Consider the following 24991-nt stretch of genomic DNA (forward strand, 5'->3'; position numbering starts at 1 on the left):
TGGGTCGGTGACGACCAGCGAACCCCCGGTGTTGTATGTTCAGTCTTTTTGTCTTTGTTTCTGCCTTATCTTGTTGCTGTTCTACCCTCGGTAGGTAGCCAATATGATGCTCGGGCTCCTTCGAAGAAGTCAATTGACGGCGGCTTGTTTAGGGGGCGTGGTCTCGAAGGCGCCGGACATAGCATACACTTGGTCATTGCCGAGTCACTTAAAGGAAAGAGATGATTGGCCCTATGTCTATATATCACAAAATCGGCCTTCGATAGAACCAGTGGAAAAAGAAAAATAATTATGCGCTTAGAGTATAATAAGTTGAATACCTTGGGCATGTCAGCCAAATCCACCCCTTTTAAACATTACGTATACTGCCTGGCCTCTTTCCGTCTCTTACTTGTATTCTACATTTCAAGCGTTGTAATCTTTCGGGTATCTAACTTGATGTCGTCTCGTTTGCAACCTTCTCAGGATCCCCCTCAACCAATCCGTAACGTTTCTTCAATTGCTCCACAAGAGGGCCAAATTGGTAATCACTCACCATGCTATCATGGCGAGTGCATGGAGAATGTCGTAAAGGCAGTAGCCACTCAAGAACGGAGTCCCCCATGACACTCTTGAAGTTCTCTAGGTATCCAATGTGCCAAGGGTTCTCGCCAGACTGCGTCTGTAGAATAGCGAATGTGCGTTTAGCTCGCTGGTCTCTAGGTGCTATTCGATTTGTTGCGATAGAGCCAGCGCCATCGGACTGGTCGATGCCATTAGAATGGGCTGTTCCTGGGGCTCTGGAATCCTCTCCAGGAAAAGAAAGGGGATAGGTAATCGTGGTGAATTTGTCTGTTGATCGTGTGCCAGTGGGGACTCGCACTGCTAACCGGAAGGTCTGGTTCTTCCTGAAAAGGTCGACATTTGTGATATTCTGGAAAGCGAACCTCAAGGCCGTGATAGTCATAGTGACAGAAAAGAAGCCAAACAAAGAACTGAGAACCAACCCAACGATAATTCGAGCATCCACCCTCGAGGCGGCTTGTAAGCGAAGACTTACGGCGTAAGCGTTGGAAGCCACAATGATAATGCATAAGCATGCGCAGTAGAATGTGAATTGGATAAAGAAGTTGAATGCTATTTACGCGTTAGCCATGTCATACTGCGTTATGTGGGTGAAACCCACAAGTTTCCGAGATGATACCACCCATCCAAGGGCATACGTGGTCCATTTTGTAGACACAACGGCCGTACTCGCTCGAATGATGAGCTCGGTCAGGCTTCCAGCTCCTACACTCGGAACACCACTTGGGCATCCCGTCACTCTCGCATATGAATATATCTTTGCTGTAGAAGGACTCGAGTCCAGGGCTGTCGGGATTCGTATCGGGAGGGGCCCACTGTAGTGATTCGACATCGCCGCCGTTGCTCAATCGCCCGTTTCGGTCCTCCTCGGCCGCTTCCCTCTCGGCAGTCCATGGCACGAAGCCAGTGTTGAATTGAATGGTTACGTAACATCGTATATAGGCCGCAACCATGAGTATGAGGAAGACGATGTAGAGAACAATAAGAACAACCGCGGTTGCTGTCATGCCCTTCTGCTGAAGAAAGTACTGAACTATTGGTTGTTTAATTAGTACGCTTTGGCAAGGGATTGTGGGAAAGAACAGTACATACCACAGCAATAGACGACAACATCATATGTTGCATAGCCTGCGAGTGCCAGCATTATAGGAGGGAGCAGACGCGCAATCCATCGCGTACCACAGCGCTTGCTGGTGGCCGGACCTGGCATCTCATTGCTCCAGGCGATGGTCCAGACAGATGCGCTGTCAGAGTCGATGGGAGTGTCGGACCGTTCAATAGAAGCAGGCAGGGACGAGGAGTGTGCTAGTTCAGGTAGCGCGTGAGCGTGGGTATCTATCGCCTCTGTAGAAGTAGCAGGTAAAGACTGGGGGCGCGTCAGTACTGGTGGTGGACGAGTAATGCTCTCATCTTTTGCTGTCGTCGTCGCATTGATGATAGCATTACACGCCAAGCCCGAGTGGGCCACTAATGTGTCGGCGCTCATTTAGGTATCAGAGTGTTGTACAGTACGTAATTCGCACGGTACGGTATGTCCAAGAATGGAAGTTGGTATCGACGGGATGGATGAATGGATGGATGAATATTAGATACCTAGTCTGAGGAAGATAGGATGGTGAAGAGAGGCGGGTTTATTTATGAAGAAAGAAGAATCAATTGAAGAGGACCAAGACATATAAATATATATATGTATATATACCAAGGCTGAGTGATTTGAAGTCTCGTCTCGTCTACAGTTCCGTTGACTGAGCGCATATCTGAAAGTCGTTCCACGGGTTGGACATAACTTTAACTTAGATGCAAGGAACATATAGTTAAATACAAACTTATTTACGAGTCCGAATATAATCAACATCGTTTCTACTATCAGTAATTCATGCACCAGTCACCTCATCAAAGACAAGCAGAAGGTTCATAGTTGGAAAAGCATGTATTACATCCACTTGAACAAAATGACATATATCAGTGCTATCTATCCGTACCATTCATGCTATATAAACTTTCGCCGTACGAGTGCTCTTTACAAAGTAATCTTTCGTGTAACGAGGCCAAAAACTACAAGTCTTGATAGATGTCAGCCCCAATAGCTGTGCCACACTTCTCAATTCTGATATGGCTTGATGTCTCTCTCTCTACTGAGCCGAACTGCTCGACCAACAGCGCAGCCAAGTAGATGGAAAAACTTTTTACTTGACTTTTTTCTAAGCATCAAAGCTTAGTAACGGAAGCTCGTCGATGCCATTCCTTGCTTTGAGTATTGCTCTTTATTGTTATGATATTTGTGTATGAGTTTGAGGCCTTCGCCATCGCCTCAATTCAAACAATTGGCTAGGGCTCACTGCCAATCTGCCTCGCTTCCATGTAAGACCAACTCAGTCAGTGGTTTTGGGGTCTCCAAGTTGTTCATATGTTTTATTATATAATATGTCGTCTTTCGTAACATGAAACCCTCTCAGAACACTTTTTCTAGATTGGTCGAGTCTCTACCCCTAATCTCATCTCCTCAGTTTCAAAAGAAGTGCTTAACCTCTTATATATTCGGCACTACCTTATTTTAGTGATGCTCTGACGTTGCCAAAGACAGGAAATGCTGCAATAAGTACTTCGTTGACTCGCGGCTGTTTTACTGATGACATGAGCTTGATTCTCAATGCCTCTATTCCCACTAAGGTTTCGCAAGGGTGAGGCAGGGACCTCAAACCATTGTGCTGGGCACCAGGGGCCTCGCCAATTAGTAACTACTAAGGTACTAATGCAGCAGGGATTGGACCTTCAACATCAATACATTGTACTTGAGCTATATGAGCCCGCGATATCCAATTGTGGCATTGTAACTGATAGGAGAAGGCCACATCTATGCATATCCATCCTACCTAGGGGAGCTTACAGCCTACCTAATGTTCGGGTACCGCCTGCCTACTTAGGTCCCAACAAGGTAAGGCAGGTACCTACCGAGATACAGAAGGAGGCTAAGGTACTGAGAAAACTGCCCAAGTAGGCGCTAGTTCGAGTCTGAATTGCAAAAGCGGCAGTAGGTAGGTCGTTCTTGAACCGCGCATCATGATCCATAACCAGCCTCTGGAACAGCTCGAGCCACACCCCATCTTTCCTCAGGCTCTATGTATCAACCTCGATTCACGCCTCCCTCATGCGATGTACTATAGACTAGGTAAGTATTTGCATCTTCAGACAATCTTTCCTTGGTATCTGGGTAGGTAGTACCCAAATAACCAATGGCTAAACGCAGTCATCTTTCCTTCCCGAACCTTCTCTTGACATACTATCTTCGAAACCTGCCTACTGACCTATGCATGCGTCTACGATAGACCTACCGTACAGTATACCTGTGCGGAAAGATTAGTTGTCTCTATTGTATGTGCGATGTTTAATATAAACTGGTTTCATCCCCGAGGTATCTTGCTGAACGAAACATGCAACCACAGATACCTGCATCAGAACCCACAGCCTGGAGAAACAGTATCGTTGTTCTTCGAGGCCATCATGTGCTTCTTATCAATACTTGCACAACTTGCTGCACCTTTATCAAATTCTACGCTCTTATGCATATCGACCAGGCTTCCTGGCTGTCACATTGCGGCTGAATGGCCTGATGGGTGTAGCAAGGCAATCTTGGAATAGATATATAAGTTCAGCCGACCTTCTACTCTCTTTATCAATCCTGCCGAATGTCCTCTGGATAATACTGCGGTTGTTCTCTTTGCTTTCTTCCGTTTTTTGTCTTCAAGTTCTGGGTGGCCTGGACAGAGACATCTGTTTCGATCATTTCGTTACCTTACAGCGCCATACTCTTTCTCGAAAAGTGTCTCATGACTCTCAAAGGTACTCTCCGGTTCCAGTTGAGCCGTAGAGAGCAAGAAGAAACCACCATGGCTTTGTATTCGAGCGCTTCCTCATTAGGGGGCACTGGCTCTTCAAAACACTGTATGAGCTCTTCGGTCTTACAAACACTTTCTAATCAGACTACTGGGTAGCAGAAACAGGTTTCCATATTCTACAGGGCGACGGAAACCAACGGCCCAAATGCTGGTTTGAACTGGCCTAAAGCGGCCAATTTATTTTGGTCTTTACGTCTGGTCTCGATTGTCAAGTTCTAATACCGTGACGCCAGAGCAACGATATTTCCCCCCCGCTTCAACAGCTCCACGGTTATATAATATGGACTAAGAAGAGTAACAATATCTTTACCTTGATGAAATCTTTGACATTCCCTAGGGACCTTACCATCGTCGAGTACATGTGCGGATTCTGCCTTGTTTTGGCGACCCATGCATCAGTCCTACCAAGTACCGGTATGCCGACAATACCTACTGAAGCCCCATGGGTTTATCGCATTATGATCTTCAGTTGAGTGATATCCTTTTACATGAGATGCATAATCCTTATGCTGACATGTAGTGGCAGTGGCACAGCGTTGCACTTCTGCCGATATCGGGCCATGACGGCAGAGCAGAGCCTCATCTCATGGCTCAGCATTTATTTCTTTGCTGCACTCTTTCCATCCAAGGTCTTTCATCTTTCGTCTTTCGCCCTGCTACTTTGTCTTTGTCAAAGCGTGGAATGTACCTACCTATCTTGGTAAACGATACATACACATCCATCCATCACTGATAACCTAGTCCTGGGCGACTGAGTTGAGTTAGTGACTGCTCAGCCATGACTAGCTCTTAGGAATGCCCCGCTCTGTTGAAGCACGCACACCCAAAAGTACACTTACAACCAAACGAACGACTCAAGAGAACAACAAATACCTACCTATGCAACATTATCACAGACCCGAGGCTTAGCAACACAGGGTTGAAAAGACCAACGCCTTTTCCGTACCTCTTCAGTGTAGGTATTGTACATTGACGGTATTCACAGAAACACGAGCCGGCGATTCCAGGGTCATATGGGTTGAAAGTAGGTAATAGATGTTTAACTTTGTGTTATCATCCCCAACATCTGGACAAGCAATGGCTGTAGAGCCAGACAACTTCTAAGCATAACCCAATCTCACTATGTGATTAGACTGGACATGTTAACATGGATCATTATTAACTTTGGACCGAAAGAGTCCCACTTCTAGTAACGACCATCTTTCATCCCTCGAGCCATTCCGACTGGATAGAGCTTCCTCCTATCGCTACTCGTGTACCTTTCTGACGACACCCGGGCACTCAGTGCTGCTGGTCCATCCCTTGATTCAGCATGCTGATTTGAGGCAGAGCTTCCACCTTGAAATGGCTATTCTCACCCTATCAATCAATCATCGACCTGCCTTTCGGAGCTTCGAACTGATCGGCTTCGCCGTGGCATATGGACACAGTCTACACACAATCACAATCGTTTCAACATGCCTGGCGCCTTGAGATTGTTCTTCTGCGCAAAAGTTTGGGTTGAAGATTGTGCACCATGTGGTTATGGGGTTTCCAAAAGTAAGGCTTGGTTGCCCTTGGTGCAACCTGCCGTGTATGTGAATCACGATTTGCTTTATGAGGCCTCATCTATCCTCCAGATGAGAAACCTGGCTATAAGAAGTCATCGTTCTTCGGAATCATGATTCTGGAGTTCAACCAACATCTTCACTACAGTATCGACTGCGATTGCATCCTTAAAAAATACAACCACTCTTCACTTTTCATCAATCATCATTCATCATGTCTGCCGTATTTTGGAGATGTGACAACTGCTACGGCGAAAACACATTTGTCTGCGGGAAAGTTTGCCAAAACTTCCCATGCCAGGCCCGCTATACCCAGACATGCCATGTCTATGCTGTCTCTGTCAAGGGATAACCATCCTGCTGATGCGCATACCACACCGACGTCAAGGCTATTAAGAAACATGGAAGCGGTGAGAACCACCTGATGGAAGCAAGTCTTACGGAGACCTCATATTGTCCTTATGTGGAGAGAACCAGCACAGCGATTTTCTCTCTCACGAGACAAGTTCAATGTCTGTCGATTCGCAACATACAGCACGACTGGGTATCATGGCATTTAGAGAAAACGATGAATAACGGCTCATCGATCTGGGATACATGCCTGCATCTCAAAGGCAATACGCTGGATCGCCACGATTGTACATGTTGTACTTGGTCTTCTTTTCGTCCCCCAATCCTTCTTTGCCTTGGCAAAATTGTCTTCGGGTTTTGGCCCTGATGTTGCTGGATATGTCTTTTCTTTGCTCCACACATGCTTGTCTTATGTATTGCTTCATATTGTGTTATCTGCTTTACCTTCTTTTTGTGTTTTACCACCATATGTTACCCTCTTTCTTGTTCTTAGATTTCTTCTTGTTTCGTCTTTTGATCCAGATCGTTTGGCTCTCGCCTGGCTCTTGTTTCCTATTCCCACTTACATATAGACTTACAATACTATCACTAGTACTATGAATCATGTTCAAGGCTCCTAAAGTTTCGCTGTTCTTAGGAATCGACGCCTTCTTCTACTACCTTGCCAATTCAATTACATGGTAGCCCTGGAAATGGAGAGAGAGGAAATAGCAATTGATGAGAAGAGCGTGTGATTTACAGGGCCCGACTTTGTGCAAGTATGGGATAGTTAGTAGCCGGAGGGACAGACGTACACAAGGCGGCAGTCCTAGAACGGAGAAATGGTATAAGGAGATATGTCTTCAGACAAGACGGGAGCCTTACATGGGGATAAGAAAAAAGTTTCTGTGTGCCCGTCATTGGCTAAGCTGAACTGGACGTCCTCACACAGTCATCGTTACTTTCAAGTTTACTTTCAATCGAGCAGAGCCTTGCATTGTACGCGACATATCTTCAGAGCGAATTTGTCTTCTAGAACGTAAGCACAGAATTCTGGTGGCTATCGTGGGTAAAATGGAAGGCAGATGGTGGTTGTGCTATCTCACCTCATCACGTCCTGAGACAGCCGCCTTCCTATATGGGCAGCTAGGGAGTTTCTCTTCCCGGCCTCTTCCTCTCTTCTCGCGTTTCTCCTGCCGTTTCTGGGCATAATATTCTCAGTCCTGTCACCGAAGTTTCCAATCACTGCTGTTGACTGCTGCTCAGTTCCCAGGCGCATGCCGGTCTGTACCCAGCTAGGGGGGAACACACAGTATGACACAACACGACATAAGCCGGAAATTTGTCCTAGGCAGTCAATCTTTTATCTATTCCAAATAGTATGTCCACTTGTTTTCTCCCAGATATAACAAAGTATACCCATAATCAAACCCGTAGCCACAATAAGGCAAATGCAGTATCAGCGAGTCTTGATATCATCAAATCTTGACATCCTTCCTATTATGTATGTACATACCTAGGTAGGCATTGCACATTCGAGTCCAACCATGTCTCATTTCATTACAGTTTTGATCAATGTTGAGTAAGAACAGCGAGAATTTAGTTACTTCTTCTACCTGATTTCCGCCCTGCTCCCCCTGTCAAAAGATACGAGGGAGTGGCCGTACGAAAACATGAAAATTCATGGCGAGGTCATATGCAAACGGCGCCTCGGCCATTCATAGATCATTTCTCCCACAACACCATGGCCACAGTGAATAATACACGTAACCATCATTACAGTACTTGATTGACAAGAAGGCATAAAACTAAATAAGCAAGGTTGCACATGTTCAAAACAGCCAGCCAACCAACCAACCAATTCCTTATACTGTACAATGCCAGACCTCCTTTGTACGCCTTGGCGCCCGCAGATATAAAAAGTAGTACTAATGCCAACTGCGCGGAAAAAGCGCAGCAAATCCGAAATCCATATTCTCCTCTGACACTCCCTATTCCTGGTTCGTGGCCTGGCCCAAAACAGCAATCCAGGTCCGTCAGAATGCCTCGTTTATTTGCAAACGTAAATCTCCGTCGTCGTCATCTCTTATCAATCCTTTAATCATCAGCTGCCACCAAAATCTCAGCTTCCCGGGAGATATCCAACGCCTTTCGAGGCGCCGTGTTTCGAGAAGAGGCCTTTCTGATACTGGCAGATGTCTTAGTAGAAGACTTGGTCACCTTTGTCACTGAAGCACCCTTTGCTCTGCTTGCTGCGACAAGACCAACACCCGATGCTCGCCCTGATACTCGCTTCTGAGGTGTGCGCGAGTAGGTCTGGATAACACGCTTCGTCGTCGTCTTCTTAAGAATCGCTCCGGTTGAGACACGTCGCTTTGCGGGCGATTTGGAGCCCAGGGCTGCCTTCTTCGCGGTGGATGTAACCGTAGAAACACCTTTCTTGATAGCAGTCGCTGCACCCTTGGCAACCTTGGAGCCAGCATCCGATATGGCTCGCTTCACCCCCTTTGCAGGCTGAACCTTGCGCTTTTTAGCATTGTTGCTGCTATCGCCCTCGTCCCCAATCAACTCCTTGAGCTTGCGTTTGCCTGCTTTCACAGCACCCTTGACCGCGTTCTTGAGGTCCGTCTTAGGCTGCTTGACCTCTCGAGGCTTTGGGCCAAGGACACCGCGGCAGTTAGGTTCGCCGCAAAGACATTTCTGAACATTCTTCGCCGAAAAAGGATCGAAGTTGTAATCGTATGTCAGCTCATCGCCTGTCATGATGGGTTTGTCGCCAGCAAACAGGGCCATTCGCGGCTGTCCGGAAACGATCCATTTAATCATTCTGCAATTTGGGTTGCAACTGTGATTCACGAAACGCGCGATGCTTCCTGTGGTGGCATCTATGATCATGTTTTGATCGAAGCTCATGAGATAGTAGCACTTTGCGTAGTCAGTATAACGGTCCAATCATAATTGAGGAACAATCGAGAAACTCACCTCGTTGTCTTTGTAGACCTCCGTCATACGACGCTCACACTCCTCTTCAGTGATGATTTCTCCAGCGTACTCCATGATGATCTGGTTTGGTCTGAAGCATCGGTTGCTTCGTACACCATATCCGCGGTCAGAGGTCTTGATTACCTCAACACCGACTCGATACTTCCCACCACGGTTGCGACGTGCCGTCAAAGTGGCAAATGCACGATTGGTGCAATACTGCTTGCCAGCGTTGCAGTTCTGCTCATCACATTCATACAGCATAATTCTGTTTTGGCAGCTCTCGCCGCAGCCATCTTCTGGCTTACAGACACACTTGGAAGAGTAATCGTGGAAGTGGGGCGACTTTCTCCAGTAGTCCTTAGATTCACCAATGAACCGATCTGGAGTATATTAGCATCGACTTTCGTGGTCTTATTATTAAACTTACTCTTTGTCATCTTTTTCCATTCGTCGGGTTTGGGTTGACCCGGGGGAAGAGGGTTGCAGACTTGGTAAGGAAGTTTGAAGTCGCGACCTTCAATAAGCAGGCGCAGACCATTGAACATCGGCATGGGCATCGTCTTGTTGACACGGCCGCTGGGGATCAGCCCGGGCAGCTGAGCAAGACTTTTCTTCTCCGTCACAGTCAATCCCTTAGATATGTCAATGGGGGCATCCTGGCCTGCGTAAAGACCTTTGTCGAGAAACTTCTTCACTCTTCGCTTCCTCGGCCTGCTAATAAGTTCGGGCTCGGCTTCCTTGGGCTCCTCGGTGGCTGGCTCTGGCTCTGGCTTCTTTTTCGATTGTAGTGCAGGGGCTTTGGGGTCAACAAACTTTCCATTAGACCAAACACTCTGAATCACGGGTCTCTCATCAATATGGGAAAACTCTTTCGTATCCTGCAAGCGTCTGAGCTCGCGTGACATTGGCGTCTCAGCCTTGTCCACAGACTTGCGGCTGCGCTTAGTGACTTTGGACTTTTTGTTGACGGGCGTAACTACAGCAGGAACAATGGCACTAGAGCGACGCGTTGAAGGACGCCTACTTGGCAAATCATCCTCCAAGATTCTTTGACGACGAGTGCGCGGAGAATCGAGTTTACTGGCCGACTGTGTAACTCCGAGCGCGTCAATACCACTTCGGATGGTTTCGGGCGTAGCACCCTGAGCAGAGCTGGAAGTTGCTGAAGTATCATTGGGGAAAACTGGGCCAGAAACAGTTCGTCGTCGTCGTCGTCGGTCCGCTACAATGTCGCCTTTGGCGCGTCGCTTTCCGTGGCCAGCTGTACCACTCAATTGAACCAAATTATACACAGGAGCGCTCACGCGGCTGCGGCGAGAGCGCACGGAGGCTGGTGGCGGCAGATCAACAAGGCTGGCGGACTGCGTAGGTTCGATCGGGTCGGATGGGGTGGTCGCGACTTCAGGAGACTCGGGCTCGAGTGCAACGTGAACGACATCGCGCTTAGGTGATTCGGAGTGCAGGCTGGCTTCATCGGCAATGGTAGTGGGTGGCGTAGAGGTGGTTGACGCGACATTGGAGGAAGAATCGTCTGTGACGCTGACCTCAAAGGCGCCGTCAGAGGTCAAGACGAATGCCATAGTGGCGGAACGAGAGGTCGTCTCAAGTGTAATAGACTGGCTTTGACGCGAAATATTCAGCAACAAAATATCATCCGGGGTCAACTAAATAAATAAATAAAAGTGTAAGAAACGGAGATCCTGGATTATTAAAAACGTAAAACAGAGAGAAGAGAGAAAAAGTAATCGGTGGTTTTGTTGGAAGAAAAGTAAGAAAAGTAAAGGATGGAGTGTGTAGAGAGGTAAATGAAGTGAGAAGTAAACGCGGCGCGCTCAGAGATGAGAGTGGGATTGGGAAGGAGAGAGTGGGCGACTAAGTTGAGTGCGAGTGGATGGTGCTTTCCCCCCGCGCGCGCCGGTCCAACCCAGACTGGTCCAGGGCAGGCAAGAACCAGGTCAAAGGTCGAGGACTAGGAGGCTTGGTACGTACTCCAATAGTGAGGAAGGCAGGAAGGCAGGAAGGCAGGAAGGAAGAATCAAGTTCGGCGACCGAAACGGGAAAATGAGGAGTGTCAAGTATAATGGATGTGTAGGAAGGAGGACTCGGGCTGGTATAAGGAAGGCACTGGTATATAATAGGGAGAGACGAAGCGGAAGAGAAGAAGAGATTTATACTGTACCTTTTCCAACAGACGTGACCAAGAGTGAATCACTATTGAGATTGAGGTAGGGAGACGTGTTTCAGAGATAGAACTTAGGATAGACGAGAGTTGAGTTGATGGGAAGTTGGAGATAAGTTGAACGGACGCCGTTGTTGACCAGGTCGCGTCGTCTGGTTGATGTAGGTAGGTAGGGGAAAAGTGGGATAAGTGGCCAGGCCAGGCCAGACCAGGTCAGGTCAGGGCGTAAGACAATAGGTAAGGTAGGTAGCAAGAGAGCACGATAGAATGAGGGGCGTTGCAAGGTAGGAGGGTTAAAAAAAGAGTTGAAGGTGATATAAAGAGTTTATCAGTGGAGAACAAAGCCTCGTGCGTGAGTGCAATACACGGAAGATGCCCTCTACCTCTAGGTAAGGCAAGGTAATGTATTGAGGTGAAGTTGTTAGGAGGAAGAGAGAGAATTTGGAGGTTGGGGGGGACAAGGGAGTTCGCGCCTCTTACTATGGTGAGTAGGTAAGGTAGGCTAGGCTGGGTTGAGTTGAGTTGAGGCAAGGAGGGTTAAAAAAAAAATCAACAATTGGATGCGAGAATGAGCATGGCAGCCATGGCTGGCTGGCTGATTTTCAAGGTGAGGCAAGGTAAACGCGAGTTTCCTAGACCGAAACCAAAGATGGACCGACTGAGACGAGATGCACAACACTACTTTGGCCACTGTAGATGCAATCCGTTTGCAAAACTGCCGATGGTACGGATAATATTGCAACGAGTCTCATGACCGTATCCAAAAAGCCATTGCACTCATCCAAATTCGACATTGTTCGAGTTACAGATGCTGTCTCGAATATCCTTTGGCCTTGTGCTGCTTTGCCACTTTACGCCTTGACGATATCTGACTCAGATATCACTGCATTTCCCAGAAACCAATGCAGAAAGGTTTAATTACTACAACTAGAGGAACAATGGCAATCCGAGGCCCCAATGTATCAGTTCATAGTTTCCTTTGTCCGCCTCCACTCTCATGATATAACCTCGTTGACCCAACGGCTCGGCTACCAACAGGTTATAAGTGGCACATGCCAGCACAGACGTGATTGTCGAACAAAGAAGCATTATTCATAGCCTATCCAGATTATAGTATTCATTTCTAGAATAAAATAATTATTGTTGGGCAAGTTTCCTGCGAGTGATGTTGCATTGCTCAGGGGCCAGAGCGCGAGTTACCTCCAAAAAGGGCGGGTACTGAGGTTCTCACGGACTCTCAAGCACCAGCACTAGCCGCCACAGGGAAGAGTTTGCAAGCTCGCGGTGCATTTACATGAACTTCTTGATAGTTGAGTCCTCGAAAATCACATGGAGATTAGAACCGCGTCAATGCCAACACCTTTATGGCTTGGCATCTTGTCTTGTGTTGCACCAATGGTCCTCTCATCCGCCAGATGACACTCACACTCCCTTGCAGCAACACAAACAGTACTGCTAACGAATGTCTAGAATTCTTTCTATTCTCTTGCAACTCTCGCTCCTTTCTAACCATCTAGGTTTATCTAATAGAGGTATATCCGGATCTGGGATATTAGTAACCCAAGGTTCCCTCTGTTATGAGCTCTATATCTAGGTCTCAGTCCCTCGAAACTTCAGGTCCAGCCAAGACAATCGTGCGTATGTGTTGTAACCATACTACATATCGCCTGAGCCAATTATAACCTGCCTACATTTTCCACTGTGAGACTTGTTCCATATTCAACTGATTGCGACGCTTCCTAAATGACGATAAAGTCAAATATATCATCACTGAACCAAGACTAGCCTTCACCTGCGCAACCTCCACGCTGAAACCCACTCAAACATTTCCTCCGTCCACTTCCCACTCAGGACTTGCCAGAGCCTCTATGCAGTGTATATGTTACTTTTTGATTTGCAATGCTCACGATATCAAGCACGGCATTCACCGACCAGGTATGTCTCCGAGGGCAAAGCTCACCGTATCCCGAGGGCCGCCCATCAGGATGCCAGAAGAATTGGCCACCGAGAGCATAAGAGACGAAATGATTTGTTTACCTTATGCGAGCTTAGAAGAGCATTTAGGCTACCTTATTTGAGTACCTGAAGCCTTAGGGGACAATTCATCTGTTACCCACCTGCCGCCACGGCGTCGACAAGACTACTGTGAGACCAAAGTTCCTTCAGAACTCATGAATTCACTGCATGATATAACCTCGTCGAGTGCCATAGGAATAAGGTATCATTTCTTGTCGTGAATAGAATCTATGTCTCGACTCCCAATCTAATCTAGAATAGAACATCTCCGAGACAACACTTCGCACATTAGGGTAGCGCCCAGCAGCTGAGGGGTATTATTAATGGTATAGGATCTCATAGCTGCTTGTTGTATTCCACTCCATCCTCTCGTTCTTCTTCTCGTGTGCAGTCACTCAAGCACTGCTCTCCTTCTTGTCCTCGACCTGGGTGGCAGCGGTATGAGCCCCCTTTTCCCCAGCCTCTTCATTTGGGTTGACTGCAAGCTTCTCGAGAGCTTCCTCAATAGGCTTCTCACCAGCTTGCTCAACAGCCTTTCCTGCAGTCTCTTCCTTGGCAGCCTCAACAGGGGCGGGAACTGGTGCAGGAATGGCCTCCACAGTAGTAGGAGCTGATGAAGAGGCAGTCGGCTCACAAGGTACCACTGGCTCGGCAACTATGATGTTTTCTGTAGCGGGAGTAGTTTCAGTGATGATGGGAGCCTCACCGGCGGCACTGGTGGAGTGAGTGGCAATGGGAGCAGGCTCGGCCGCAGCAGATTTGGTGGAGGTCTCGCTAGCCTCATGGGTATCAGCTAGCAAAACGGTTTGGCCCTCCTTGACACTGGGCCCAAGGCCGCCGTACTCTTTAGGCAAAGAAGGAACAATTGTCTTCAGTTCTGTAGCTAGAGTGGTGCCAGAGGTCATTGGGTGGAATTTCCGAAGGGTGGCAGGGGCAAGGAAGAGCTTCATGGCGCCGAACATCCATCCCATAATGGCAGGAACGTTGACAAAGTACTTATGGGCGAGCAGCTCTGGGTACGCCATGGAGAAGACGGAGATTGTCTCCTTGCTAGCAGCCTTCACGGCGGGATCCATGCGGAAAAAGCTGACATTAAGGTAGTCATGAACTTGAATCATTCGATAAGGATCCTCGCCTCCCTCAGGGATGGGCTCCGTGACCTCGTCCAGTTTAAGCTTCTGGACACTGAGCTCCATGATGGCAGCGCGCCACTTGATAAATCTGACGCATGGTTAGCCAAACTCTCACGTAGAGTTGGATAGACACTTACTCCTCGACGTTTCCAAAAGTAACCTTGTTGTTTTTGACAGCACCGTAAATGTTCCACGTAATGACGGTCTCCTTGTCGTTCTCGCCATTGTGCACTGTGACAAAGCCTAGATCGTTGAACTTGTCCTTATCAAAGGTCTGAGTGACCAATGCAGTAGGGTTCATCTTCTTGCGCCACTCGAGAGCCTGAGTAAGCTGCTTCTCAGCGGCGACAGGATCATCGTTGTTGGCCCTCAGGAATTTCTGGAGGACAACCATGGTAGGGACATGGTCGATGTTGGACAGTTGAACTCCCCACATCTCCCCGTGTTGCGCCTTGCCGCAGATGTCGTCGAGGCGACCATTAAGCTTGGTCAGAGGCGTCTCAGGAGCAGCTTTTGCAGTGGCCTCAGTGGTGGGCTGGGTCACAGCGGGAGCTGCAGGGGTTTCTGCAGGAACGGCAACGGCACCCTTCTTATCCTGCTCAGCAACCATGATTGTGTGCGATGCGGTGATGAGTTAAGTAGGTTACGATGATATGACCAGTCCGACTAGTTTCAGTGAGTATCGAGGTCTGTAAAGTGCGAGGAATTGCCGGGTGTTTGTTTATGAACCTGACTTGACGAGTCCTGTCTGACGCGGGTCCTGAAAAAGATTTGTTTTGGCAGAGAATGAGAAGTCAAGCGAGCGAGCCGGCAACGGGAAGAGTTGTCGCGTAGGTACAATAAACAAGGGGGGAACAAACACGGGAAAATGAAACTCCTTTCGATGGACTGGTTTGTTCAGAAAGGAACCGAGCTCTAGCAAGGTACACACACAATGGACCAAGATGAGAGTAAATGGGCAGGTACAATACTGAGGTAGGTAAGAATGTGGCGTATTATTAAGGGAGACAAGACCGTTGGAGAAGCAAGTCCTGTCTAATGCGTAGGTAAATTCGTAGATACTATGGATTCCAGCCTCACTTTTGTACAGTACAGTACAGCTTTTTATTACCAGCACAGCACAGCGCAATCAGTCGGGTCCAGCCCATTCCATGCTTGCCTACTTGCCTTATGGAACCTGAAGCCAAGGGTAGGTGGGACCCGCGTCAGTGTGTCGTTTCGGCAAGTGGAGATGACTGCCGTTACAGCATTTGATGCACCCTCTGATTGGATGATAATTAAACTCGCCCACATGGAGCATGATGAGCTCTAAGTCAGGGGTCGCTTCCAGCACTAAGGCCGCATCTGCCAGTAGGGAGCGAGAGTCCTAGACCCTAGCATCCATCCATGGATCTCAATCAATCAATCTTTATGCACACACCCACAGTTAGTTAGACTACTGTACCTTATTACCTATCTGATAAGACGACAGTTGGTAGGTGTCTCAGATAGGTAGTAGCTACAGGCATTGAACGGTGATATCCACGGCAAGAGCACACATCACTCAATTTCTTCTAGGAGCCCGAGCTTTTCTATTTTCTCTTTATTCTTTCCTGTAGCACGCAGAATTACCAGAAAATACAAGCAACAAGCCCAAACTACCTAACCTTCCAAATTATGCCAGTGCTCCTTTTTATTAGACCTGGCAGCCATCCACCCTCGCCTGAAATCAAGTCAATCAATCGTGTTTAGTGCGCAAGCTCTTCTTCCTCCTGTCTTCCTCGGGTCACTAGCCTTGGCCCCGAAAAGTGAGTGAACAAAATCCCGAGTGAGTCCCAAGCAATAGCGGACGAGGTAATGATCCGAGACACCTCAACGCCTTTATCTGTGAGGTCTTGGGTATGGAAAAGAGCCAGCGTTTTCTGTCACCTGCTTGACAGATGCAGCGAAATGCTGAGATACAAAAAGAAACCCCGAAATGGAGACAAGAAAAAGCGAGATGAAGTCGGCTAGAAGAACTGCGCTACCAGATGCTCATCACTTAGTTGTAACCGAGAGCACGGCCCAGAATTCGCTCGATGGCAGAAAGCTCGAGGTAGGCGCAGTGGCCCAAAGACATTTCGTCGAACTGAGGCCCCTGGACATAGCTAATCTCATAGTAGAAGTAGCCCCAATAGTCATCGGTATCCTTAAGCGTCTCTTGGATCGAGGTACGTTCGTGGATGGGACGGACAAGGATGTCACGAGTAGTCTGCTCACGAATCAGGCGAATGTACCAGTCAACAAGATCGAGAGGTGTATCTGGTTTGCTTGCGATGGCATACTGGTGAACCCAGGAGTTGGCATTTGCAGGCTGACCGTGACGACGCTGCTGCTCCGTAGGGTCCATCTGGACCATGAATGCAATGTTGTCTTTCTGAAGGATCGTAAAACCCTTGCAATCCATTGCAGTTCGCACTACACGCTGAAACAGCTGAGTATTAAGGTTGACGGGGTCATCCTGCTGTGAAACGGATCGGCTGAGCAATCGAATAAGCTTGGTAGTAGCCTTATACATAGCACCACGCTGAGCAATCGTGACGTGGTCCGAAGAATACCAAGGAAACTTGCGCAGCGTGCTGATGAGGCACTCATAGGGGCGTTGGGGACACTCCTTGGAGAAAGGCGATCGATGGGGAACTTCTACATGTTTGACAAGCATCACCATCTCCTCAGGAGAGATGAAGCCCTTGAAGTTAACCCAAGGCTCGTTGTTGTTGGTGGGGAGGACCTGAGGGTTGGCGCCATCCCAGAAAACGCCACGAGCAAGAGGGAAGAGCTCCTGCATAAGAGCAGCTTGGCTCGACAACTCAACCTCGACAGGTCGTTCACCCAAACGGCTGATACGGCCAACCTGAGTATACTGGTGGTGCTTCTCGGCACAACGCATAGCATCCTCCATTGTCACAAATTCCACAAAGGCATCCATGGTCTTGGACGTGGCCCGGTCCATGATGATGTGGATGGGCTCGTCACCATCGTTCAGCATGCGGCTATTGCGGCCAATGAAGGCAACAACTTCGGAACGTTTGGTAGAAAACGGTATCTAGAAAGATTAAAACAGACTTAACACCAGGATGGTAAAGAGAACTTACATTCTTGAGGCGAACAACGCCAGCAGTAGATGGCTTGGTAGATCCTGGGCCGCTCATGAATGGGAAAAAGTCAGGGCTCATAGCAGTTTCCAGAGTGGGTAGACCTGAATAGGTGCCTGTCAGCTCACATAGCGTGTGAGATTTGTTGCCGGTCAATGGCGCTGAGATCGCACCGGTGAGCATGGCTTGCTGGACAGCAGGGGGAGGCAGGTTTGGGAATGGAATCAAGGCACTCGGCTCAACACGCTCAGGGCTTCCAAACGGGTCTCGAGGTGAGACATGGTGAGCGCCGGGGATGGTCTGCAAATCCAAGTTGAATCGCGGAGGAGGCAGACTATCAACTGGTTGTCCAGATGTTCGAGGCGCGTAGTTACGCGGTTCAGTGAGATGGTGATTGGGACCCGAAGTGGGGGTAGAGATCGAACCATTCATGCGTTCGCCGCTTAGATGGTGAGGAGTGTTAATGGGACTCATCAGGGAGAGGCCAGAGTGAAAAGAGACACTCTGAGGCAGGCCAGAAACATTTGGGTTTTGGGAGGGCGGAACAGGAGTGTAGAACTGCTGAGCGCCAGTGGCAGCCTGGGGACGAGCAGAATGTTGGCTTCCGGGCTGGAGTGTCGAACTGTGACCGTGGGGAGGCGACATTAGGCCAGTCGGTTCAACACATTGAGAACTAGTGTTCTGGACGGGTCGACTGGGCTAGAGTTTCCCAAAGTTAGCGACAAGTACATTAAAGCATCTCTCATAAGACTCTGAGGACGACTGTAAACTTACATAAAGCTGAGCTCCGTGGGGGAGTCGGTTAGCAATGCCCGAGCTCCCAAGGCCTTGAGAATTACCGTTCGAAACGATAGCGATTCCTTGAGGGAATCCGCTTGGCACTGCCTGTGAAGAGCCATTGGCAACAAAATACTGAGTGTTGCTGATGGGAGCCGGGGCAGGTCCGTTGACAACTCCATTGCCATTGGCTGTATGGTTACCGGCACCTTGAGCTTGGCCTCCCATCTAAGGGACCACAGCACATGAGTTGAGCGGCATAACCGGGATAGCGAGGTGGGAATTACCCTGCGCAGGACTATTTGGGGGTGCAACGGGTGGCTCGAGGATACTAGATACAGTTCCATCATCATGGGAGAGCTTGCCCATTGTTTCCGTACCAGCTTGCACATCACCAAACCCACTAGCCTGGAGGGTATTGTTGAGGAACTGGTGAGCCGAGGGCATCCATGAGTCCGAGTTGAGGTTCGCCTGCATAGAAGACTCGAGATTGTTCCAGCCAGAAGTGTGTGGAGGCTGACCAGGCCTGTGGTGGAAAGAAGCGGTTCCGAAAGGCGGATTGGAAGAAAGGGGGCCCGGATGCTGGGCGACGAAACTTCCTTGAACCATCTGAGGATAGTGTGTGTTGGACTGACCCAAGAACTGTTCAGAGTGATACGACATGTCCGAGTCTCAGTGCTAGAAATGGATATGTTATCAACAAACTGTCGACGTTGACTAGGATGTTCAGGAACTTACCATGAACACAATTTACCCTCAAATATCTAATATGATTAAAAACACAAGACGGTGTGTAAACTGGACCTGTGTTTTGATTTGGTGCTTGGGCAAACTGTTTGCCTCGAGTTTGAGGTTGAGACTGAACCAAGTGCTTAAACCCCAACGGCTAGAAGTATTTGTAGAGGGAGAAAAGAGAGAGAATCGGGGAAACAGTTGATAACTTCTCAACGATCAGAGCATTCGCAGAGGTGAATGCAGCAATAAAGCGATCACAGCGTAGGGTGAAGACAACTCAAAGGAGCTAACAAGATGACGAGTAGGGGGTTTTTGGTGCAGTGCCTCGGCTGCGTCTAAGACGTGTGTCTCTGATGATCACAACGTCTCGAAGCTCAAAATCAGAAAGAGAGCCAGGGCAATAAAAGTGAGAAGAAAGGGGAAGGAAAGCTTAAGACTTGAAGAACGGGAAGAAGCGCTTGGCTTAGGAACCTGAAGTGCTTCTCGAAGTTAGCGTTGTAGTGCGGTAGGCTGAAATGCTGAAAATCTCAAATTTGCAACACGAAAGAAGAAATAGCAAATGCGTGAGAGGATGGGGAGGGATACCTAGGAATGATTGGGGCAACCAGATGAAAGCGGCTGTAAAGTCAACAGTGGAGGTCACGCAACGGTCACTCCGTTGCCCGTCTGCGGTGACAGTCTGGTATTCTAGATAGTGACGGTTGTAGGTTGCAGCTCTGAGGATCTGTGCGGTTGAAAGAAGGGTAGGGATGTTGAAGGATAGAGAGGCGGCGGATGCCAAGAGGTTAGCAGCACTGAGAAGAACAAGGTTGAACCAGTCGAGTGACTGCTTTCGAGAAGTCAAAAGCTGCACTGGATTCTGGATCGGAGGGTTTAAAGATGGAAGATGAGAGCTGTGAGGGAGTTGGGAAGAGAAGAAGCAGGAGTGCGAAAGAAGCGAACGATTGTTTCCTCGAGGCAACAAAGCAGTTCCTCTCCCGGGATTTCCTAACAGTGATTGACAGTTATCGGCAGTGTTGGAAAACAAGATAAGGTATAGCAGTTTATTGCCAGTGATTAGTTGGCCGATGGGACCGATAAGTTCAGCAGTGACCAATAACATATGAGGAAAAGCAGCAAAAGTAGAAATGCAGATAAAATTACGGTCATGATAATGGACGCAGTCGATAAACTGCAATAGCTAAGGGATTGATACTTGGTCTACAATGGAGGGGTTGATGCTCAAAACGAAGCAGGCCCCCTTCCGACAATCCAGCCTTTTATTTTACCCACAATAACAGGATTGTATTAACAGTCGGCCTCAATAGAGGCATTGCTTACCTCCACTGCCTGTGCACCTTGTCCAATTATACGGGGGGTTCTTTTCAATGAGACTAATGGTTGCTTCCAGAAAGATTCGCATTTCAATTCGGTACAGGCGGTAATGTTTATGTCTAGGTAATATCGTTATCTTTAACCTTCCTGCTCACCACAGCATGAAGTTCGCTTCAGGATCTCTCCAGTTCAATGCCGTCATGGTCGGTAGCTTTTGCCAGCCTAGATGCGTTGCGATAGCCGCTACTCCGGAGCGAACTCCAAGCCTCAAGCCAGCTGAGGGGTTTAGATTTAGTCGAACTGTTAATAGTCAGTATTGTCTAAAGAAGCCGCTGCGGCTTTGATTAGCGAGGTACTCACAGGTGTAAGGAAAGACTCGGCTACGAATCGTGCTCGAGCGTTCAACTGGAGTTAGGTCAGTATCAGTGGATATTACACTACGGTCCGAGATACTCACGAATAGCTTCATCTCGGAAATCTCCTTGTCAACCTCCTCCATAAACTGGATGATGAAGTCGACAAGCTTGTGCTTCAGCATTTCCTCGGTGTGGAAGTTTGTTATCAGGAAAGAAATGTCATAGCCCTATAAAAGCGTCAGTCAGGTGTGCGTTGATAGCATGACATGGTAGAACCTATGACTGACCTTGATAGGTTTCCTCCGCAGGATAAAGAACGACTCGGCACGTTGCGTCAAGAACCTTGTAAACTTGTGTACCAATATATGCTCAATCTCGTCGGCTTGCTTGATCTTGATGCTGATGCGAACAGAGTTGATACTGGGCTCGATTAAGACACGCTCGTTCTCGTTTCGCGCAATTGTCAATGGCTGCAAGAGGACCTCTGGGGATGTCTGTGCCTCAATCTCCGGGACATTGTGTCTCTCGGCAGTTTGAGAAGCAAAGTTGGATAGGGTGAGCGCGGCGGTCAAGCTGCTGCGTACGCATTGCAGGTAAGGTCGGAGGGATTGAGACTAAGCGGGGGATAGCTGTCAGCTTGCGGTCAGGTCCGTAAGAGGGCGATGAGGTTGTACCATGGCGAGAAACACGTCCTAGGACGGCCTAAACTGTCCGATAGAAACACGTATCGAGATGTTGACGGAGAATACGGAGTTCGGCGGGGTCGGTCGACGTTGATGTTGACGTTGGAGGTTGGAGCTTCAACGACGTGAGGCGCAGTTGTTAATGAGGCGTCGCTACCTACCTAATGCCTGACGTCTCCCTCTCCGGTGGGGCCGTCTGTGATGGGGTAGGTACGGATAACCTTGGAGAGAGCTTGGTCCTCAAGAGCTCTCTGTGGCTTTGTCTCGTCTCTAGCCACAGCTCGAAGCACACCGCTTTCCCCACTAACGATTTGCCTTCCTCCAGGTACCACTCGGTGACGCACCTCTAGCATCTTCTACGCCTCGTCCCTTACAAACGACACATTCGAGCACGGGAATGACATCTTGATCCTTCGTCTTCCTTCTCTCATTTCAATCTCTGTTTTTAACCCTGGTATCTGTGAAGGCAGGGCGAATAGACGGCGTCATCTTTCCTCGACGACACAATCTCACTGTACCCCACCTCGAACTCAAGCTCCGGTCAACCAGAACCATGTCGACCATTTCAGGTCAGTTATTACTCTGCGCCGCACCTCGACAACTCCGTTGCAGAAACAACTGCTAACCTCCGCCAGTCGTGGTAAAACACCAGGGCAAAAAACACGATGTCGAGGTCGACCCCAACTCCACAGGCGAGGACTTCAAGCTCCAGATGTTCAGCTTAACCAATGTGGAACCTGAGCGTCAAAAGATCTTGATCAAGGGTGGCCAGCTCAAGGATGATGCCGACATGAGCAAGCTCGGCCTGAAGCCTGGCCAGGTCATCATGATGATGGGCACTCCAAGTGCAGGAGGTGGCGACCTTGTCCGACCAAAGGAGGCCATCAAGTTTGTCGAGGACATGACCGAGGCCGAGCAAGCCCAGCAAGTTGGTGCGACCCCCGCTGGTCTCATCAACCTCGGAAACACATGCTATCTTAATTCAACCCTTCAGACTCTTCGCTTGATCCCCGAACTTCAAGATGCTCTAGTCAAGTACAGTCCCAGTAGTGGCAGCAGCAGCAGCTTCGCCATGACAGGCCCCAACATGGACCTTGCGTCTCAACTTTCCAACCTCTACAAGAAGATGGGAGAAACACAAGATTCTTTTCCTCCCATGAACTTCCTGGGCGCTCTACGAGCCGTGTTCCCTCAATTCGCGGAAAAGTCCAAGACAGGACAAGGATATGCCCAGCAGGATGCAGAGGAGGCTTGGTCACAGATTGTGCAGCAACTTAACCAGAAGCTCCGAATCACGGGTGGCGAAAGCACGTCCGAGTCATCCTTTGTGGAAAAGTACATGTCCGGTGAATTCTCTTCGGTAATGGAGTGCGATGAGGAAGAAGCTCGTAGCGGGGGCGAACAGCCCATCATTAACAAAGAGGGCTTCGCCAAGCTCAACTGCCACATCGACAGCTCTACGAACCATCTGCGAGACGGTATTCTTGCCGCACTGAAGGAAAAGATTGAGAAAAAGTCAGACGTTCTAGGCCGCGATGCCATCTACACCAAGACTTCCAAGATTTCCCGTGCTCCTAAATACTTGACTGTGCACTTTGTGCGCTTCTTCTGGAAGCGCGAGACGCAGAAAAAGGCTAAGATTATGCGAAAGGTCACTTTCCCAAAGGAGCTCGATATTGTGGAGTTCTGTTCTGATGAGCTGAAGAACGCTCTCATTCCTGTGCGCGACAAGGTTCGCGAGATTCGCAAGGACGAGGAGGATATTGAGCGTGCTCGCAAGCGACGTAAGAAGACGCACGACCAAGACGTTGGCGATATTCCCGGCGGTGCTGGTCTCCCTACCGAGAAGGAGAAGAAGGAAGCTGAGAAGAAGGAGGACGCCAAGAAATCAGCGGATGGAGACACCGTCATGGGTGAGGAGGGCGAGACGTACAAAACGGATGCCGATATCGAGGCTGAGAGAAACGCTTCTATTATCGAGGCCAAGAAGGAGCTAAATGCACTTATCAACCCCGACCTACGCAACGACGATGGCGCAAACCAGTCTGGTCTTTACGAACTCAGAGGTGTTGTAACACATCAAGGTGCTAGCGCAGACAGCGGGCACTACACTTCTTACGTCAAGAAGTCTGCCCCTGTTGACCCCAAGACTGGCAAGAAGGGTGAGGAGGATGGCAAATGGTGGTGGTTCAACGATGACAAGGTGACAGAAGTGGAAGCCGAGAAGATTGACACTCTTGCCGGCGGCGGTGAGTCTCACTCGGCTCTAATTCTCCTTTACCGCGCCATCCCTTTGCCCTCTGCCGAGGGTGTTGTGGAGTAGGCACGAGAATTGAATAGACGATCACGGCGTACATGTACATAGAAGAATCTCGTTATCTGTGCACAGGCAGGTGGGGAATTGTCGAGTCAACAGGACAGGAAGATGACATGATCAGCCCGGCGTAAGGGAGAGCATAACAAATGAACACCAGATTAACAAGATATAACTCCCAACGTTGTTCGTGTACCGACAGAATGTTTGGCACGCCCATGTTTGCTCATCTTTCATGTCTGGTCACACGAACCTCTGCTCCAGTGATACCAACTCCTCGTTTCTACCCAGTAACGCCAACACCTGTACCCAGGCTCTAATGCAATATTCGTAAGGGTTATAAGATGATAGATAGTACAACAGCATCAACTCAAAGGTTGTCGCTATGATGAGTCGCTGTCTTTTCTTGCTTTTTCAGCTTCGCGTTCTTTGACACGAAGGTCGAAAGCATCGATTTTTCTTTGTAAAACTGCCTTTTGCGAAACTAAAGACTTTCTTTGAGAAAGCAAGGCAGCGATTTGCTCGTTGGGTGAGGTCGCGCGAAATTCATGAATGGCCTATATAAATTATTAGTAGTAATTCATAGGAGGGTGATGCGTAATTCCCTACCTCCTTCTTCTCGTTATCCGTCTTAAGCTGTGCGCCGGTGATGGTTCCGGCAAAAATGCATGCTGCAAAGGCAACAGCCCAGACACCACGTTTGAACTTTTCCTGCCGTGTCCACTGATGAACAGCCATTGTATATTGAATTGTAGGCTGTCTCGCGTGATACGGACACTGATGTCACCAATACTGCCGCCAGACCTGCTTTGAAAGCTCTTTACGCTGTCGAGGCGAGTAGCTTGAAGAGACCGAACTTGTTGTCGAAGTTATGGACACTGTTGAGCCTGACCTACGTCGTGACGGCGGAGGTACAGATGGTGATTCGAGTATGGGAGAGATAATATCGAGTTCGATTGGAAGAGTTGGCGACGGCGGATCTTGGTGAACTTCGGCGACGGACCGGTGCCGGACTACGGAGGAAGAATTGTCGGCATCGCGGAGATTGA

General features: G+C 48.7%; 7 protein-coding genes across 7 annotated transcripts; 1 reads left to right on the top strand and 6 right to left on the bottom strand.

Moving 5' to 3' along the window:
- Window positions 1-430: 430 nt before the first annotated feature.
- Window positions 431-2050, bottom strand: FIESC28_10858 (uncharacterized protein; the record flags this gene model as incomplete). Its single annotated transcript, XM_031164988.1, has 3 exons — window positions 431-1116; window positions 1166-1597; window positions 1657-2050. The coding sequence occupies 3 exons, from the start codon at window positions 2048-2050 to the stop codon at window positions 431-433; spliced, it is 1512 nt and encodes a 503-aa protein (XP_031010947.1).
- Window positions 2051-8434: 6384 nt separating this feature from the next.
- Window positions 8435-10902, bottom strand: FIESC28_10859 (uncharacterized protein; the record flags this gene model as incomplete). Its single annotated transcript, XM_031164989.1, has 3 exons — window positions 8435-9262; window positions 9320-9702; window positions 9750-10902. 3 exons carry the CDS (start codon window positions 10900-10902, stop codon window positions 8435-8437), a joined length of 2364 nt encoding a protein of 787 aa, XP_031010948.1.
- A 3010-nt stretch (window positions 10903-13912) lies between these two features.
- FIESC28_10860 (uncharacterized protein) lies at window positions 13913-15260 on the bottom strand (the record flags this gene model as incomplete). Its single annotated transcript, XM_031164990.1, has 2 exons — window positions 13913-14738; window positions 14788-15260. The coding sequence occupies 2 exons, from the start codon at window positions 15258-15260 to the stop codon at window positions 13913-13915; spliced, it is 1299 nt and encodes a 432-aa protein (XP_031010949.1).
- Window positions 15261-16670: 1410 nt separating this feature from the next.
- FIESC28_10861 (uncharacterized protein) lies at window positions 16671-19203 on the bottom strand (the record flags this gene model as incomplete). Its single annotated transcript, XM_031164991.1, has 4 exons — window positions 16671-17714; window positions 17764-18462; window positions 18538-18731; window positions 18828-19203. The coding sequence occupies 4 exons, from the start codon at window positions 19201-19203 to the stop codon at window positions 16671-16673; spliced, it is 2313 nt and encodes a 770-aa protein (XP_031010950.1).
- Window positions 19204-20880: 1677 nt separating this feature from the next.
- FIESC28_10862 (uncharacterized protein) lies at window positions 20881-21622 on the bottom strand (the record flags this gene model as incomplete). Its single annotated transcript, XM_031164992.1, has 5 exons — window positions 20881-20889; window positions 20950-20994; window positions 21047-21172; window positions 21233-21559; window positions 21620-21622. The coding sequence occupies 5 exons, from the start codon at window positions 21620-21622 to the stop codon at window positions 20881-20883; spliced, it is 510 nt and encodes a 169-aa protein (XP_031010951.1).
- Window positions 21623-22181: 559 nt separating this feature from the next.
- On the top strand, window positions 22182-23951 carry FIESC28_10863 (uncharacterized protein; the record flags this gene model as incomplete). Its single annotated transcript, XM_031164993.1, has 2 exons — window positions 22182-22197; window positions 22264-23951. 2 exons carry the CDS (start codon window positions 22182-22184, stop codon window positions 23949-23951), a joined length of 1704 nt encoding a protein of 567 aa, XP_031010952.1.
- A 374-nt stretch (window positions 23952-24325) lies between these two features.
- On the bottom strand, window positions 24326-24680 carry FIESC28_10864 (uncharacterized protein; the record flags this gene model as incomplete). The annotated part of the gene is made up of 2 exons (XM_031164994.1): window positions 24326-24499; window positions 24552-24680. 2 exons carry the CDS (start codon window positions 24678-24680, stop codon window positions 24326-24328), a joined length of 303 nt encoding a protein of 100 aa, XP_031010953.1.
- Between the last annotated feature and the right edge of the window lie 311 nt (window positions 24681-24991).

The sequence above is a fragment of the Fusarium coffeatum genome (genome assembly GCF_003316985.1).
Source record: "Fusarium coffeatum strain FIESC_28 chromosome Unknown BRIP53273_contig_339, whole genome shotgun sequence".
Lineage (NCBI taxonomy): Eukaryota > Fungi > Ascomycota > Sordariomycetes > Hypocreales > Nectriaceae > Fusarium > Fusarium coffeatum.